The sequence below is a fragment of the Zophobas morio genome, unplaced genomic scaffold (genome assembly GCF_036711695.1).
Source record: "Zophobas morio isolate AGI-343-1 ecotype UQ-CSIRO unplaced genomic scaffold, CSIRO_AGI_Zmor_V1 ptg000022l, whole genome shotgun sequence".
Classification (NCBI taxonomy): Eukaryota; Metazoa; Arthropoda; class Insecta; order Coleoptera; family Tenebrionidae; genus Zophobas; species Zophobas morio.
Window position 1 is genome coordinate 5,412,535 of NW_026972127.1, and position 18,629 is coordinate 5,431,163.

At 34.0% G+C, this 18,629-nt stretch overlaps 2 protein-coding genes across 2 annotated transcripts; both read left to right on the forward strand.

Moving 5' to 3' along the window:
• The first annotated feature begins 5,844 nt into the window (after positions 1-5,844).
• Positions 5,845-7,464, forward strand: LOC135133633 (uncharacterized). The gene is made up of 5 exons (XM_064062088.1): positions 5,845-6,405; positions 6,464-6,876; positions 6,929-7,039; positions 7,090-7,192; positions 7,240-7,464. Exons 1-5 carry the CDS (start codon positions 6,255-6,257, stop codon positions 7,392-7,394), a joined length of 933 nt encoding a protein of 310 aa, XP_063918158.1. The 5' UTR covers positions 5,845-6,254; the 3' UTR covers positions 7,395-7,464.
• A 6,197-nt stretch (positions 7,465-13,661) lies between these two features.
• LOC135133465 (alpha-tocopherol transfer protein-like) lies at positions 13,662-18,502 on the forward strand. Its single transcript, XM_064061877.1, has 5 exons — positions 13,662-14,149; positions 14,203-14,615; positions 14,668-14,778; positions 14,829-14,931; positions 14,979-18,502. Exons 1-5 carry the CDS (start codon positions 13,999-14,001, stop codon positions 15,131-15,133), a joined length of 933 nt encoding a protein of 310 aa, XP_063917947.1. The 5' UTR covers positions 13,662-13,998; the 3' UTR covers positions 15,134-18,502.
• Positions 18,503-18,629: the final 127 nt, after the last annotated feature.

Genomic DNA, 18,629 nt, shown 5'->3' on the forward strand with positions numbered 1-18,629 from the left:
CAATTCTTATAGACATCTTCGTAGCCTTTCTAAAACGGCTATCAAAAAAGATTACAAAAAATACTTAACGTATATACAAACCAATTTAAATCATAATACGAAGATCTTCTACAGTTTTATCAACTCCAAAAGTCATAACTCCAAATCTTATTTTCCCAAATGTATGAATTTTGGTGACACCTGCTCTTCAAAACCTAAAGACATTGCCAATATGTTTGCCAATTTTTTCAAGTCTGTTTATAATCAGGATGTTATCGACCCTAATATGACACTAGGCCTTTCAAGCGTCAACAACAATATCGATTTACACGACATAGATATCAGCATCGATGAAGTAAAAAATAAATTACTGTCCCTTAAATCTAGTTTTAATCCTGGACCAGATGGTATTCCTTCATTCTTCTTAACGCAGTGTGCTTCCAGTCTTGCCTGGCCAATCTGGATTTTATATAGTAAGTCTTTGACATCTGGTACATGCCCAGACATCTGGAAACAATCTTATGTCATACCTTTGTACAAATCAGGTGACAAAAAAGATGTTACAAACTATCGTCCTATTTCGATTATAGCAGCTTTATGCAAGGGACTCGAAGCAATCATCAGTGATACATTAACTAGATCTTATGCAAAGGTTTTGACACCTCATCAGCATGGATTTCTGCCAGGAAAAAGCACAGTAACAAATCTCGCCATCTACAATGAATATATCATTGATGCTTTAGAGGAGGCAGCTCAAGTCGACGCTGTATATCTAGATTTCTGTAAAGCTTTCGACAGAGTCAACCATGCCCTTCTTTTAAAGAAATTAAAGATTTATGGCATACGAGGTTCTCTTCACCGCTGGTTAACGTCTTACCTATTAAATCGTACCCAAAAAATCTCAGTTAAAGGCTTTTTATCAGATGCTATTTCTATTCCCTCGGGAGTCCCACAAGGCAGTCACATCGGTCCTATTTTATTTTTAATATTCATAAATGATCTTGCACTATCACTTAATTTTGTTAGATTTTTATTCTTTGCGGACGATCTTAAAATATTGATTAAAGTTAACGACCTTGCAGATTGTCAAGCTATGCAATATACTCTTATAAAAATAACCAACTGGTGTAGTGAAAATAGCATGCAATTAAATAACAAAAAGTGTAAACAAATAACATTCTCCAGGAAAAAATCCACTATAAAATTTTCATATAGCATTGACAACCAAATCCTGGAGGCTGTTAGTGAAATTAGGGACTTAGGGATCATTTTTAATTCGACTTTAAGTTTTGTTAAGCATATAGATTATGTAATCGATAAGTCTTTTCGAGTTAGTGGTTTCATAAGAAGAATGACTGCAGATTTCCATAGCATCATAGCAATTCGTAAGCTCTATATTACCATGGTTAGACCAATTTTAGAATATGGCATTCTTATATGGTTTCCTTCATATGCAATTCACGAAACTCGCCTCGAAAGGGTACAAAGAAAGTTCTGTAATTATTTAATGTTTAAAATGGGTCTCAATGAATCAAATTATAATTATAATCAAAGACTTGCTATAACAGAACTAGAGATTCTTACACAACGTAAGTTAAAATTTGAGCTTAAGTTTGCATATAAACTGTTCAATAATCAAATTGATAGTGCCGAATTCTTATCCTTATTTAATTTTAGAGTACCTTTGGTATATACTAGGAACCAGGACACAATCTTATGTTCGATTAAAAGAACAAATCTCGGTTACAACACTTCTGTAGTAAATAGAATAGGATTGGCGGTTAATAACTTTGTAGATATAGATATCTTCAGTTGCTCGCAACATATGTTTAACAATTATTTAAGACGTTTGTAGTTATAAGGACATCTTATTTCATATTATGTTGTTTAAAACTAGTGTCTATTTTGGAACTATGTTCTGTTAGTCAATAAAATTTATAATTTAAAAAAAAAAAAGATCATTTTATTGCATGCTGATATCTAGATGGCCACGCTGTAGATTATTAGATAGTTTTCTAGGAAGATTCACTTCAAATATACCTCTAATTTAATATAATTGTATTTATACTGCGATTGCTGCAAGAATTAATTTAAATTACTGACGGTGAGATTATTTTGAGTGCAATCAATTCTAGTGTAGTTAACCTTGTTATAAATATGATCCTGCAAAAAATAATTAATTATAATGAGGAAAAAAATATACAAAAAGTAATTATTGTAAAACTTGTTTTGCATAACAAACTAAAAAATTTATTTAATGATAACGGTCTGAAGTTTATTTTCGAGTGAAACTTTGCGTTGACAAATTGTTGTTAATTCAGGTTCGGGATAGTTAAGTTTTTCAATAGAAGAAAAAATAAATAGAGTGGTTAGTAGCAAGTGATGTTGGTTCTGATCCGGCTGGCCTTCGTCAGGTTCCATCAGGTCAGGTCAGGTCATGTCAAGTCATGTCAGGTCATGTAAGGTTAGAACAGGATTACACAATGCAGGTAAGCTCAGGGCACATCAGGTTTTTTTTTGAGAAGAATCCAGAATATTGTTATGTAAGTACTCAACGCAAATTTAAGCAAATTAAAATTTTTTGTTGCTTATTTATCGCCAGATATTTATGTAAAAGAACAATTTAGGAAAAATATATTGCTGAATGAATAATCATTATATTAGTCGAAAGTTGTTTCGACAGAACTTCCCTCGCTCCTGAAGTACAATGAAAAATATTCATTTTCGGGATGAGTTTTTTCTTTACATAATTTTGTAGCCCTCAGTATAGTAACGTCAAATTTGCAAAAGTTCTCTCAACGTGTTAATAGATTCGGACGATTTTTTCTGGTGTTCAGTGAAATTCCATCGGACCCTCGAGTACGAAAAATAGGTCTCCCGTTTCCGTCTATCTGACTGTCTGTCGGCCTGTTCGCCGTCTATGCCTATCTAATCATCTTACTACCAATGAGTTGATTTTTTCCCCGAAACATCCAGATTTTTGAAAAAAAATCAAAAATGTATGCCAGTTTGGACCAACTTTTTTAATAAAACCTGAATGTGTTCGCTGTGCTCGTTTTCTAAAGGCTCTTTCTTTAAAGTTTAACAATGTTCAAGAAACAGTTTTAGCGAAATTTATAATAATTTTGTAGATTTTCGGAAATTCACCGTTAGAATACGAGCGCAGTGAGCACATTCAGGTCTTACACTTTTTTCTTGCTTAATCTGTTTATTAGCACTGCTATGTTAGCAAAGTTTTTCTCTTCTTCGTTGCCTATTTTTTCTCCAAACATATTTCACTCCTTAATTTCTTGTACAGAAATATGGACTTTGCGGTTAAGCTCCACCCCTCGGTCTCACGACGAATAAAAAAATCATCACAATTGAGATGGGGCGGGTGGGTGGGGCCTATCCATCTCAATAGTAAAATACTTAAAATATCAAATGCTGAATTCGAGGTTAGAATTATGTTTTAAGTGTTATGTTGTTGAAAGTAAACTCTATACATTAAGAAAAAGAAGGCAAAAATTAATGTCTGCCTCAATTGTGATGAATTTTTCATTTATTGTCACTTCGAAGGACGAAGGAAATCATTGGTCGAAATTGTTTCGACATAACTTTCCTCGCGCCTAAAGTATCTCTAATCTTTAACATTTAAAATTGTAATTTTACTGATGTACTACAAAAGAACTGATGCTAACGAGGAGTTTACATATCTAATCTACGGGTTGCAAAAACAATTGCTACTACGGTCGCTTTTGATTTACTACATAAATAAATTGTTTACAACAACATTAAACATTTAATTACGATATGTGGATAAAAAAGTGTTAATTAAGCAGGAGTCACCTATGTATAAAAAATGTTTAAAACCAGTTTTTCTTGAATAATTGATTAGAACTTAGGTATATAACAACTATTCTAAAAAATATTTTGCTAGTATGCAATCAAGTGTTCAAACTCCCCAAGGTCTCTCTACACATATAAAGTACAACAATGCAACAAGACGCAAAATTCGATTTCCCAATTTTCCGATCTTCGATTTTTGACTCTTCGAATTTTCCGACTTTTCAACTTCTCGGTTTTCAAATTCAATTTCCCCATTTCAATGTTTCGCTTATTCAAATTTTCGATGTCACAAAAAAGACGACAGGGAGAATAAGGACGAAAAGGACGAACAGGACGTAAAGAACCAAAAGGATGGAGGACGAAGGACGAATTTTTCAGTTTTAGAATTTTTCGATTTCTCAAATTTAAAACGAAGGACCAAGGACTAAGGACGAAAGACAAAGGACGAAAAGGACGAAGAGGACGAAAAGGACGAAAAAGACCAAAAGGACGGAAAGGACGAAGGACGGAAAGGATGAAAAGGACAAACGACGTGGGACGGAAAATACGAAGGACAAATAACACAAGACGAAGGACGAAAAGGACGAAGAACGAAAAGGACGAAAATTAAGGACGTAAAGAATGAAAAGGACGGAACGGACGAAAAACGAAGGACAAAGGACGAAGGACGAAGGACTAAGGACTAGGGACTAAGAACGAGGGACTAAAGACGAAAGACGAAGGACGAAGGACTAAGGACGAAAAGGACGAAGGACAAAGGACGAATTTTTCAGTTCTAGAATTTTTTGTTTTCTCGAATTTAAAACGAAGGGCCAAGAACTAAGGGCTACGGATTAAGGATGAAGAACAAAGGACGAAAAGGACGTAAAGGACGAAAAGTACGTAAAGGACGAACAGGACAAAGGACGAAAGTCAAAGGACGAAGGACGAAGGACTAAAGAACCAAGGACGAGTTTTTCACTTTTAGAATTTTTCAATTTCTCAAATTTAAAACGAAGGACCAAAAACTAAGGACAAAGGACGAAGGACGAAGGACAAAGGGCGAAAAGGACGAATAACGAAAAGGACGAAAATTAAGGACGAAAAGAATGAAAAGGACGGAACGGACGAAAAACGAAGGACAAAGGACGAAGGACGAAGGACTAGGGACTAAGGACGAAAGACGAAGGACTAAGGACGAAAAGGACGAAGGACAAAGGGCGAACGACGTGGGACGAAAAGGACGAAGGACGAAAGACAAAGGACGAAGGACGAATTTTTCAGTTTTGGAATTTTTCGATTCCTCAAATTTAAAACGAAGGACCAAAGACTAAGGACGAAGGACAAAGGACGAAAAGGACCAAAAAGACGAAAAGGACGAAAAACGAAGGACGAAAAACGAAAAGGACGAAGGCCCAAAAAGGATGAAGGAATAAGGACGAAAAGGACGAAAAGGACGGAAAGGACGGAAAGGACGAAAAACGAAAGACAAAGGACGAAGGACGAAAGATCAAGGACTAAGAACGAAGGACTAAGGACGAGGGATTTAGAACGAAGGACTAAGGACGAAGGACGAACTTTTCAGTTTTGGAATGTTTCGATTTCTCAAATTTAAAACGAAGGACCAAGGACTAAGGACGAAGGACAAAGTACGAAAAGGACGAAAAGGACGAAAAGAATGAAGGACTTATCACGAAAAGGACTCCGAATTATTGATTTTTCGAGCTTTTCGCATCCCATTTTTGAATATATCAGATTCGACATTTTTCAGTCTTTCATTTTCTAATTTTCTGACTTTATTCTGACTCGATTTTCAATTTTCAATATCTCGATTTTCAATTTCAATTTCCCCCTTTCAATTTTTCGATTACTTAATTTTTCAATATTTCAGACTTGGTATTTTTCAATTTTTCCATTCTTCAATTTTTCGATTTCTCGTTTTTTCATGTTTCGATTTCTCAATTTTCTGATGTTTCAGTTTTGAGAATTCTCAATTTTTCAATATTTCAAATCTTCAATTTTGTCATTTTTTGATTTGACGTGCATGGTTATTAAAAAAATGTTTACAGTTACCAAATGAAACTTAAATTCGAAGAATGTGACGGTAAACTGGACAAACTGCGGTTAAATTAAAATATGGGGACTTCAAAAGTACAACCATTCTAAATTTTTAAGATGTAATGGAAAGTAAAAAAAGCAGCGGTAATTTAACTAATATGCTTCGTTTATGATAAATAAGTTACTTCGGACAAAAGAATGCCAGTGTTGTTAACCTTGTTTATAATTATGCACAGTGTAACGTCAATCGAAACCTTTATCACAACTATAATAAAAAAAGAAGTGATTAAATGACGTAATATCAAACATGCAAAACATGTTTTATCCAATCAGTACAAAATTTATAGAATGCGACTCTGAAAAGTTCTTTATTAGTAATCGACCGTCTCTAAAACTTCATAAGGTAAACTATGCCAAAAGACACAGAATTATTTTATGTCCAAAGCGACGCTCTGAATACAATTGTGAAAGTGTTCAACAAAACTGAAGAATCGTTGGCCGAAGATGTTCTGACCTTAAAAAACTGGATGAAAGATCAGCATCACCTTCCCGAAATTTTAGGTAAGTAAACGATAAACTCGTACTTGTCTGTTAACACAATTACGTAATAAATTTGTAGATGATAAAAGTGTGCAAAATTTTCTAATCTTAAATAAATGTAATGTAGAAAAAACAAAAGAGAATATAGACATGTACTACACTTTAAGAAGTGAGGTACTTGACTTCTCCACAAACGCGAATCCTCGTTGTTCAAACATGAAAGAAGTGGAAAAGCTAATGTACCATGTAGCCCTCCCAAAAATGACCAAGGATATGTACAGAGTAGTCCTGGAGAAATACCGAACTAAAGACAAAGTAGAGCAAATTAATCCCTACGATGTACTTAAAATGGCGTTTAACTTGCATGAAATTAGATTGAAAGAAGATATCATGTACGGGGATGTGCTCATTTTCGACTTAGAAGGAACATCAGTACGTTTCTTGTCAAAATTGACACCAGTTTTGCTTCTGACTGTCGTAACTTTATATAAAGTGAGTACATAGACAAAGAAATTACAAAACGATGACATTTTCTTTCTTACAGAAAATATATTCTCTTCCAGTGAAGGGTTTGTACATAATTAATACTGTCCCTTACGTCAGCACATTACTAGCTATCGTTAAGACTCTCGTCAAACCTAAATTATTCGAAAGGGTAAAGAGACTTACTTCAAAAAAACATTCAATTTATTTTTTGGGATTTAGATTCATGTGTGTAAAGACACAAGTATTTTAAAGGAGCACTTTCCTTTAGAGATGTTACCTAAGGATTACGGTGGTACCGAAAAATCAATCGAGGAATTGCATGGTACTAACAACATTTTAGTTTGCAATATGTTTGATTTGAATTTCTAGAATTGTGCCACCTTAAGTATCAAGAATATCAAGACCGCTTCGATCTGCTGGATAAATTGAGAGTGGATGAGAGTTTAAGGTCTGCCAGACTTGCAAATGAAAACGACGAACTTTTGGGATATCATGGTAATTTTAGAAAGTTAAACGTTGACTAACACTTACTTTGCTCTTTATCGAAATATTGTTTTCCAAGCTTAGTATTAAGTACCTATATATAATAATATTTAGCAAATTAAAATAATAGTATGATTGTTTTTTTTTATTTTGAAATCTCAATTTTTCCTTGAATTCTTTATCATTTTTTATCGTAAATTAGATCTCCACGCAAATAAAATTAATTTAATAAATACGTACTTTAAATGAAAAATAAAGAAAATGAATATGAGACAGCTTTAAATTAAAATTATATAAATTTACAATTTGTTTTCAGATACAAATATATATAACAAAGTTTATTTAAATGTAGTTAAAATGTTGTAATTGTTTACATAAAAATATCGAGAAAATTAATCTGTTCTTAAAAAATTAGTAGTCGATTACAGGATACCGATAATATAATATATATTAATTTTATACAGATTTATGTAAATTTAAAATTTGTATTGCTTTTTGATACCCAGATATTTGTATGATAAAAACAACTTAAGCGAAATGTATTGTTGGATAACTAGAAGTGTAATTATATGTATGGAAATTTATATTTTAGAAATTAAACGGATTAAAAAGTATATCTGTGTGGTGTCTAACAGAGATCCATTTTAAATGCTTTGCTATTCTTAAATTTAAAAAACAATAGAATTTTTTGTAATTTTGCAAAACAGATAACATACACCTTGGAGCGAAAAACAAAATTCCATCTACATTCATATTGTTTTCTATTCACCGATTTTTCTACTGCTACGGTTGACCTTGATTTATTAGTTCCAACATGTTTACAACAACACAAAGTTTTAACAAAGAATTAACCAAAAAATAAACATTTAATTGTAATTAAATCAGAGCAAATTATTAATAAAACAAAGGTGTCTCAGAAATAAGTACATTAATTTTACCCAGTAACAGAACTCGTGAAGCGGAACAACTTTTTTATATAGGATTTTTTCTAAAACTCAAGTTGAATTTAAAATTATCCTACCCATATATTCACGAGCCGTCTATGTTCACCTTAAATAATAGCTTAAATAATAACAACACTACAACAATAAAGAAGCTCGATAAATGACACAAACTTTAACTCCCTAAAAAGGATTATTTTAAGTCTTCGGGAACTGGTATAGTCCAGTTCAAGTGTGTCATCCGAGTTCTCTGAAGTGACATTTTCGGCAGTAAAAGTACAAATGACACAAATCCAAGTTGGTGATGGACAAAATTAGCTTCTTCGTTATGCAACTTGTGTCAACTTGTTTCAAATTTTCTAGACAGAGGTGTAGAGTGTCATCTCTATTCCAGATCATTCCCAGTACAAAAGACTTTTCGATTTCTCAACTTGTCGACTTGTCAATTTTTCGATTTTTGAGGTTTTCAAATTTTCATTTATTCGATTTTTTAAATTGTCGATTTTTGGATACCTCAATTTCAAATGTTTCAGGTTTGAGATTTTTCAATTTTTCGATTATCCAATTTTCTACGATTTTTAAATTTTTCGATATTTCAGTTTTGCCATTTTTGATTTGAAGTGCATGCTTATTAAAAAACGTTTACAGTTTCCTAATGAAACTTAAATTGGAAGAATATGACGATAAACTGGACAAACTGCGGTTAAATTAAGATATGGGGGCTTCAAAAGCAAAATTATACTGAATTTTTAAGATGTAATGAAAGGGGAAAAAAGCTGCGTCGATTTAACTATTACACAGGCCTGCGATGGTTTTCCCCCAACAAAATCAAGTAGTAATTTTGGTAGGTCTTAGACACTCATGTATAAAAAAAAATTGCAAAAATTTCTATCACGTACAGTTTCTGCAAAAAATATTTTTTTCAGTTTTGTTCTTAGTACTATAAAAATTAACTTCTAGATTTTGTGGTAATAATATGTATTGATAATGGTGTTGATATTTCATTTCGTGTTCAGCTTAGTAAGAGTTATTTGTGTCGACTATGCGCTTATTACCCCGAATTTAAACAAAAATTACTAATGTCTTCTCGGAAATGGGTTAATTCTTCAGATAAGTTTGCTGACACCAATGATTTGGATGGAGCCACAAAATCATACAGAGGATTGTTACTTTTGCTGTTCAAATATAAAATGATATAATGCGAAAAATGTAACAGCAATAACATATCCTATCGTGAATACAAGAGAAAACGCTTAAATCAGAGCTTTGAAGAAAGAAAAAAAGAAGCTTCTTGATTTATTTGTTTTTTTAAGTCTTGTTTATAACTTATTTAGTTCATTTAATAAATAAACATTCAATTTTATATTCTTTATATTTTATTTTTTCATAAAAATTGTTTGAAAACCTATGAATATTTAGGCCTACATAAAAATAAATCTCGATGTGCTACAAAAAAACTAGAGTTATATTTTAATTCGGCATACATAAATACCTAAAAAAAAACAATATTACTTAAAAGGGAATTTAAAAGTTATATTTCGCAGGCCTGTGTTATTATTCTTTTATGAAGTACTGTGGCATTTTATTGCATCTCGATGTCTAGATGGCCACGCTGTAGATTATTAGATAGTTTTCTAGGAAGATTCACTTCAAATATACCTCTAATTTAATATAATTCTAATTATACTGCGACTGCTGCAAGAATTAATTTAAATTACTGACGGTGAGATTATTTTAAGTGCAAAGTATTCTAGTGTAGTTAACCTTGTTATAAATATAATCCTGCAACAAATAATTAATTATAATGAGGAAAAAAATATACAAAAAGTAACTATTGTAAAACCTGTTTTGCATAACAAACTACAAAATTTATTTAATGATAACGGTCTAAAGTTTATTTTCGAGTGAAACTTTGCATTGACAAATTATTGTTAATTCAGTTTCGGGATAGTTAAGTTTTTCAATACACGAAAAAATAAATAGAGTGGTTAATAGCAAGTGATGTCTGTTCAGATCAGGCTGGCCTTCGTCAGGTCAGGTCAGGTCATGTCAAGTCATGTCAGGTCATGTAAGGTTAGAACAGGATTGCACAATGCAGGTGAGCTCAGGTCAGATCAGGTTTTTTTTTGAGAAAAATCCAGGATATTGTTATGTAAGTACTTAATGCAAATTTATGTAAATTAAAAATTTTTGTTGCTTATTTATCGCCAGATTGTATAAAAAGAACAATTTACGAAATATATATTACTGAATGAATAATCATTATATTGGTCGAAAGTTGTTTCGATAGAACTTCCCTCGCTCCTGAAGTACAATGAAAAAAATCCAGCATTTTCGAGATGAGTTTTTTCTTTACATAATTTTGTAGCCCTCAGTATAGTCACGTAAAATTTGCAAAAGTTCTCTCAAAGTGTTAACAGATTAGGATGATTTTTTCTGTTGTTCAGTGAAATTCCATCGGACCCTCGAGTACGAAAAATAGGTCTCCCGTTTCCGTCTATCTGACTGTCTGTCGGCCTGTTCGCCGTCTATGCCTATCTAATCATCCTACTACCAATGTGTTGATTTTTTCCCCGAAACATCCAGATTTTTGAAAAAAAAATTCAAAAATGTATGACAATTAGGACCAAATTTTTTAGTAAAACCTGAATGTGCTCGCTGTGCTCGTTTTCTAAAGGCTCTTTCTTTAAAGTTTAAGAATGTTCAAGAAACAGTTTTAGCGAAATTTATAATAATAATTTTGTAGAATTTCGGAAACTCACCGTTAGAATACGAGCGCAGTGAGCACATTCAGGTCTTACACATTTTTCTTGCTTAATCTGTTTATTAGCACTGCTATGTTAGCAAAATTTTGTAAAGTTTTTTCTCTTCTTCGTTGCCCATTTTTTCTCCAAACATATTTCACTCCTTAATTTCTTGTACAGAAATATGGACTTTGCGGTTAAGCTCCACCCCTCGGTCTCACGACGAATAAAAAAATCATCACAATTGAGATGGGGCGGATGGGTGGGGCCTATCCATCTCAATAGTAAATAGTTTTAAGTGTTATGTTGTTGAAAGTAAACTCTATAGACTCTATACATTAAGAAAAAGAAGGCAAAATTAAGCCCCGCCCACCCGCCCCTGTCTCAATTGTGATGAATTTTTCATTTATTGTCACTTCGAAGGACGAAGGAAATCATTGGTCGAAAATTGTTTCGACAGAACTTTCCTCGCGCCTAAAGTATCTCTAATCTTTAACATTTAAAATTGTAATTTTACTGCTGTACTACAAACGAACTGATGCTAACGAGGAATTTACATATCTAATCTACGGGTTGCAAAAACAATTGCTTTTGATTTACTACATAAATAAATTGTTTACAACAACATTAAACATTTAATTACAATATGTGGATAAAAAAGTGTTAATGAAGCAGGAGTCACCTATGTATAAAAAAATGTTTAAAACCAGTTTTTCTTGAATAATAATTTATTAGAACTTAGGTATATAAAAACTATTCTAAAAAATATTTTGCTAGTATTCAATCAAGTGTTCAAACTCCCCAAGGTCTCTCTACACATATAAAGTACAACAATGCAACAAGACGCAAAATTCGATTTCCCAATTTTCCGATCTTTGATTTTTCGAGTCTTCGAATTTTCCGACTTTTCAATTTCTCGGTTTTCAAATTCAGTTTCCCCATTTCAATGTTTCGCTTATTCAAATTTTCGATGTCACAAAAAAGACGACAGGGAGAATAAGGACGAAAAGGACGAAGGACAAAAAGGACGAACAGGACGTAAAGAACCAAAAGGACGAAAAGGACGACAATTACGAAAAGAACGAAAAGGATGGAGGACGAAGGACGAATTTTTCAGTTTTAGAAGCTTTCGATTTCTCAAATTTAAAACGAAGGACCAAGGACTAAGGACGAAGGACTAAGGATGAAGGACAAAGGACGAAAAGGACGAAGAGGACGAAAAGGACGAAAAAGGCCAAAAGGACGAAAAGGACGAAGGACGGAAAGGATGAAAAGGACAAACGATGTGAGACGGAAAGGACGAAAGACGAATAACACAAGACGAAGGACGAAGAACTAAGGACGAAAAGGACGAACGGCGAAGGCCGAATTTTTCAGTTTTGAAATTTTTCAATTTCTCAAACTTAAAATGAAGGACCACGGACTAAGGACTAAGGATTAAGGATGAAGAACAAAGAACGAAAAAGACGAAAAGGACGAAGGACAAAAAGGACGAACAGGATGAAAGATGTAGGACGAAAAGGACGAAATACTAAGGACAAAGAACGAAGGACGAAAGACTAAGGACTAAGGACCAAGGACTAAGGATGAGGGACTTAGAACCAAGGGCTAAGGACGAAGGACAAAGGCCGAAAAGGACGTAAAGAACCAAAAGGACGAAAATGACGAAAAGTACGAAAAGGACGAAAAGGACGAAGGACGAAGGACGGAGGACGAAGGACGGAGGATAAAGGACGAATTTTTCAGTTTTAGAATTTTTCGATTTCTCAAATTTAAAACGAAAGGTCAAGGACTAAGGACGGAGGACAAAGGACGAAAAGGACGAAGAGGACGAAAAGGACGAAAAAGACGAAAAGGACGAAAAGGACGAAGGACGGAAAGGACGAAAGGACAAACGACGAGGGACGGAAAGGACGAAGGACGAAGGACAATAGACAAAGGACGAAGGACAAAAGACGAAGGACGAAGGACAAAAGACGAAGGACGAAGGACAAAAGACGAAGGACGAAGGACAAAAGACGAAGGACGAAGTACAAAAGACGAAGGACGAAGGACGAATTTTTCAGTTTTAAAATTTTTCAATTTCTCAAATTTAAAAGGAAGGACCACGGATTAAGGACTGAGGATTAAGGATGAAGGACAAAGGACGAAAAGGACAAAAAAGACGACAGGGATGATGAGGACGAAAAGGACGAACAGGACGAAGGACTTAGAGCGAAGGGCTACGGACGAAGGACAAAGGACGAAAGGGACGTAAAGAACTAAAAGGACGAAAAGGAGGAAAAGGGCCAAATGGACGAAAGGGACGAAAAATACGAAAAGGACGAAGGACGTATGACGAAAAGTACTTTTTCCAAATTATCGATGTTTTGAGCTTTTCGAATTCCATTTTTGAATATTTCAGATTCGAGATTTTTCAGTCTTTCATTCTCTAATTTTCTGACTTTTCAATTCTCGATTTTCAAATTCAATTTCCCCATTTCAATGAGGATTTTTTGATTTTTCAATTTTGACGTTGCTAAATTTTGGATTTTTCGATTTCTCAATATTTCGATTAATCGTTTTCTGGTTTTTAGACTTCCAGACCTCTCAATTTTTGTATTTTTCAGTTTTTCCAATTTTCATTTTTTTCGATTTTTTAAATTTTCGAAGAATATGACGATTTCTTAATCAAAGAAATGAAAAATATTTCAAATAATAATATTCGATGATTTTTCAACCACACGACCACAGATTGGTTGCCCTGATATGTTATATTAAGTTGATATAGTTCAAAAGCCGAATGCAGTTATAATTGCGGCGGCACTGGGTCAAGAGCGTGAGATTTTATTCCACGTCTTGTAAGTCAGACATGAGAAACCTGTTTTATCTAGACGATAAGAAATTTATTTGATGCGACTCTTAAAAGTTCTTTACTAGTAGTCGATCAACTCCGAAACGCTCACTTCATAAGGTAAAAGATGCCAAAAAACAAAGAACTATTTTATGTCCAAAGCAACGCTCTGAGTTCAATTGTCAAAGTTTTCAACAAAACTGAGGAGTCATTGGCCGAAGATGTCCTAAGCTTAAAAAACTGGATGAAAGATCAGCATCACCTTCCCGAAATTTTAGGTAAGCAAATAATAAAAACTCGTAATTAATACAACTATCTAATAAATTTATAGATGACAAAAGTGTGCAAAATTTTCTAATTCTAAATAAATGTAATGTCGAAAAAGCAAAAGAAAAAATAGACATGTACTACACTTTTCGAAGTCAACGACCTGATATTGCCAGAAATATGAATCCTCGTTGTTCAAACATGAAAGAAGTGGGAAAAGTAAAGTACCATGTACCCTTACCAAAAATGACCAAGGAGATGTACAGAGTATTCGTGGAAAAATACGCATTTAAAGACAAACTGGAGCAAATTGATCCCTATGACATGCTTAAAGTGGGTCTCAACTTGTATGAAATTAGATTGAAAGAAGATATAATGTTTGGAGATGTGTTCATTTATGACTTAGAAGGGATGTCCGTACGTTTCTTGTCAAAACTAACACCAGCTTTTTTTTTCTCATTCATAACTTTGTATAAGGTGAGTACAAAAACAAATTAATAACAAAACGATAACATTTGCTTTTTTACAGAAAATATATTCTCTGCCAGTGAAGGGTGTGTACATAATTAATACTGTTCCTTATATCAGCACAATACTAGCTATCGTTAAGGCTCTCGTCAAACCTAAAATATTCGAAAGGGTAAGAGACGTACTTGAAAAAAAACAATTAATTTATTTTGAGGGGTTTAGATTCATGTGAGTAAAGACGCGAATATTTTAAAGGAGCACTTTCCTTTAGAAATGTTACCAAGGGATTACGGTGGTACCGAAAAGTCGGTCGAAGAATTGCATGGTAATGAAAACACTTTAGTTTGGAAATTTTTTTATTTGAATTTGTAGAATTGTACCACCTTAAGCTTCAAGAATATCAAGACCGTTTCGATCTCCTGGATAAATTGAGAGTGAATGAGAGTTTAAGGCCAACCAAACTTGAAAATGAAAATGACGAATTTTTGGGATATCATGGCAATTTTAGAAAGTTAGACATTGACTAACGCTTATTTTGCACTTCATCGAAAGATTGTTTTCCTTTCTTAGTCTGACATCTACAGGTTGAGTATTATAATTTATAATAACGGAACCCTGACCAAATTTCAATGCAACACAAAATACGTATCTCATATGTAACACTTTTTATATTTTATTTTTCTGAAATGTACAAACATAGTTCCCTAGTAGTTAATTTTGAGTTTCGCAATAATTCTATTTGTCAATTTTGAACCCCCATAAGTTGATATCTAGCTGGCCACGGTGTAAATTATTATTACAGAATTTTCTTGAAAGCTTCACTTCAAATATACCTCGAACTTAATGTAATAATTCCAGTTATACTGCGAATTTTGTATACAATGAATCCCAGTGTAGTTAACCTTGATGTAATTATAATGTGCAAGCATTCAACAAAACTGAAGAAGCTCTAACTCAAGAAATCCAAAACTTGAAGAACTGGATGAAAACTCAACATCGCCTTTTCGAAATTGTAAATAAACAATTCCAGAGACAAAGTGTCCCCCTAATGCCAATAGTTCGATCAGGATTTTATTTTTTCTTTTATTGAAGGACCGCTGTGACCATTTTCGGCCTGAATTTTTTAATCGAGTGAAACGTTTTGTGCTTTTACATAGCAACAGAGTTTAAAGCTTGCTTATTTTAATAATTTTGACAAATTTTGCTTAATTCAGATTCAACCTCGGGGTAGTTAACGAAACCGAAACCAGTTATTCAATAGAAGAAAAAATAAATAAAATCCCTAACCCTTGGATGAAATTGGATAATAATAATCAGTGTTGCTAACAACAACTCAGGTCAGGTCAGATCAGGTTGGTCTTCGTCAGGTTATGCTAGGTCAAACTAAGAAAAGTAGTACTATGTCATATCTCGTCATATCAGGTCATGTAAGGTTAGGTTAGGATTGCTCAGTGCAGGTTAGGTTAGGTCAGGTAAGGTCAGGTAAGGTCAGGTTTTTTTTTTAGAAAAATCGAATATATTATGCTGTGCTTCATACAAATTTATGTATATTTAAATTGCTTTATTGATTGTTTATCGCCAGATGTTTGTATAATAAGAACAATTTACGAAAAATGTTTTGTTGAATGAAAAATCATTATATTCGAAAATTAGGTATAACTATAAAGCATAAAGATGTATGGTGTCTTACGGATATCCATTTTAATCCATTTAATTTTAAAGGACGAAAGGGACTGAAAAGACGAAAATAACGAAAATTACAAAAAGGACGAAGGACGTAGAACAAAAAGGACGAAAAGAACAAAGGACGAAGGACAAATTTTTCAGTTTTAGAATTTTTCGATTTTTCAAATTTAAAACGAAGGACGAAAAGGACGAAGGACAAAGGACGAAAGGGACGAAAATTACCAACAGGACGAAAAGGACGGAAAGGACGAAAAACGAAGGAGAAAGGACGAAAAACCAAAGATTGAGGACGAGGAACTAAGGACGAAGGACGAAGGACTAAGGAAAAAAAAGTTGAAGGACGAAGTTTTCAGTTTTAGAATTTTTTGATTTCTCGAATTTAAAACGAAAGACCAATGACTAAGGGCTAAGGATTAAGGATGAAGGACAAAGGACGAAGGACAAAAGCCTAAGAACTAAGGACCGAAGATTAAGGACAAGGGACTTAAAACGAAGGGCTAAGGACGAAGGACGAATAGGACGAAAAGGAAGAAAAGGACGAACGACGTGGGACGAAAAGGACGAAGGACGAAAGACAAAGGATGAAGGACAACGGACGAAGGACACAGGATGAAGGACTAAGGAGCAAGGATGAAAAGGACGAAGGACGAATTTTTCAGTTTTAGAATTTTTCAATTTCTCAAATTTAATACGAAGATCCAAGGACTAAGGACAAAGGACTAAGGACTAAGGACAAAGGACGAAAAGAACGAGAAGGACGAAATGGACGAAAAGGACGAAGGACGAACGACGAAAAGGACGAAGGACGAAGGACGAAAAGGACGAAGGACTAAAAGGACGAAAATTACGAAAAGGACCGAAAGGACGAAAAACGAAGGACAAAGGACGAAAGACGAGGGACTAAGGACGAGGGACGAAGGACGAGGAACTAAGGTCGAGGGAGTAAGGACGAAGAACGAAGGACGAAAGACGAAGGACGAAGGACGAAGGACTAAAGACGAAAAGGACGAAGGACGAATTTTTCAGTTTTAGAATTTTTTGTTTTCTCGAATTTAAAACGAAAGACCAAGAACTAAGAACTAAGGATTAAGGATGAAGAACAAAAGACGAAAAGGACGTAAAGGACGAAAAGTACGTAAAGGACGAACAGGACAAAGGACGAAAGACAAAGGACGAAGGACGAAGACCAAGGACTAAGGACGAAAAGGACCGAGGACGAATTTTTCACTTTTGGAATTTATCAATTTTTCAAATTTAAAACGAAGGACCAAGGACTAAAGACAAGGGACGAAGGACAATGGACGAAAAGGACGAGAAGGACGAAAAAGACGAAAAGGACGAACGACGTGGGAGGAAAAGGACGAAAAGGACCAAGGACGAATTTTTCAATTTTGGAATTTTTCGATTCCTCAAATTTAAAACGAAGGACCAAGGACTAAGGACGAAGGACGAAGGACGAAAAGGACGAAAAGAACGACAAAGACGAAAAGGATGAAAAAGACGAAAAAGACGAAAAGGATGAAAAGGACGAAGGACGAAGGACGAATAACGAAAAGGACGAAGGACGAAGGCCGAAAAGGACGAAGGACGAAGGACGAAAAGGACGAAAATTACAAAAAGGACGAAAAGGAAGAAAAGGACGGAGAGGACGAAAACCGTAGACAAACGACGAAGGACGAAGGACGAAGGATTAAGGACGAGGGACTAAGGACTAAGGACGAAGGACGAAAGACAAAGGACAAAGGACTAAGGACGAAAAAGACGTAAAGGATCAAAAGGGCGAAAATGACGGAAAGTATGAAAAAGACCAAATGGACGAAAAGGACGAAAAGGACGAAATAAACGAAGGACTTTTTCCGAATCATCGATTTTTTGAGCTTTTCGAATTCCAGTTTTGAATATTTCAGATTTTTCAGTCTTTCATTCTCTAATTTTCTGACTTCAATTCTCGATTTTCAATTTTTCAATTTTTCGATTCTCAAAATTTTCGATTTCTCGTGTTTTCATGTTTCGATTTCTCAATTTACTGATGTTTCAGTTTTAGGATTTCTCAATTTTTCGATTCTCTACTTTCTATTTGATCTTCAAATTTTTTGATATTTTAGTTTTATGGTGTTTCAATATTTCGAAGCTTCAAATTTGTCATTTCTCGATTTGACGTGCATGGTTATTAAAAAACGTTTAGAGTTACCTGCAGTTAAATTAAGATATGGGGCCTTCAAAAGTACAACCATTCTAAATTTTTAAGATGTAATGAAAAATAAAAAAAGCAGCGCTAATATAACTAAAATGCTTCGTTTATGATAAATAAGTTACTTCGGACAAAAGAATGCCAGT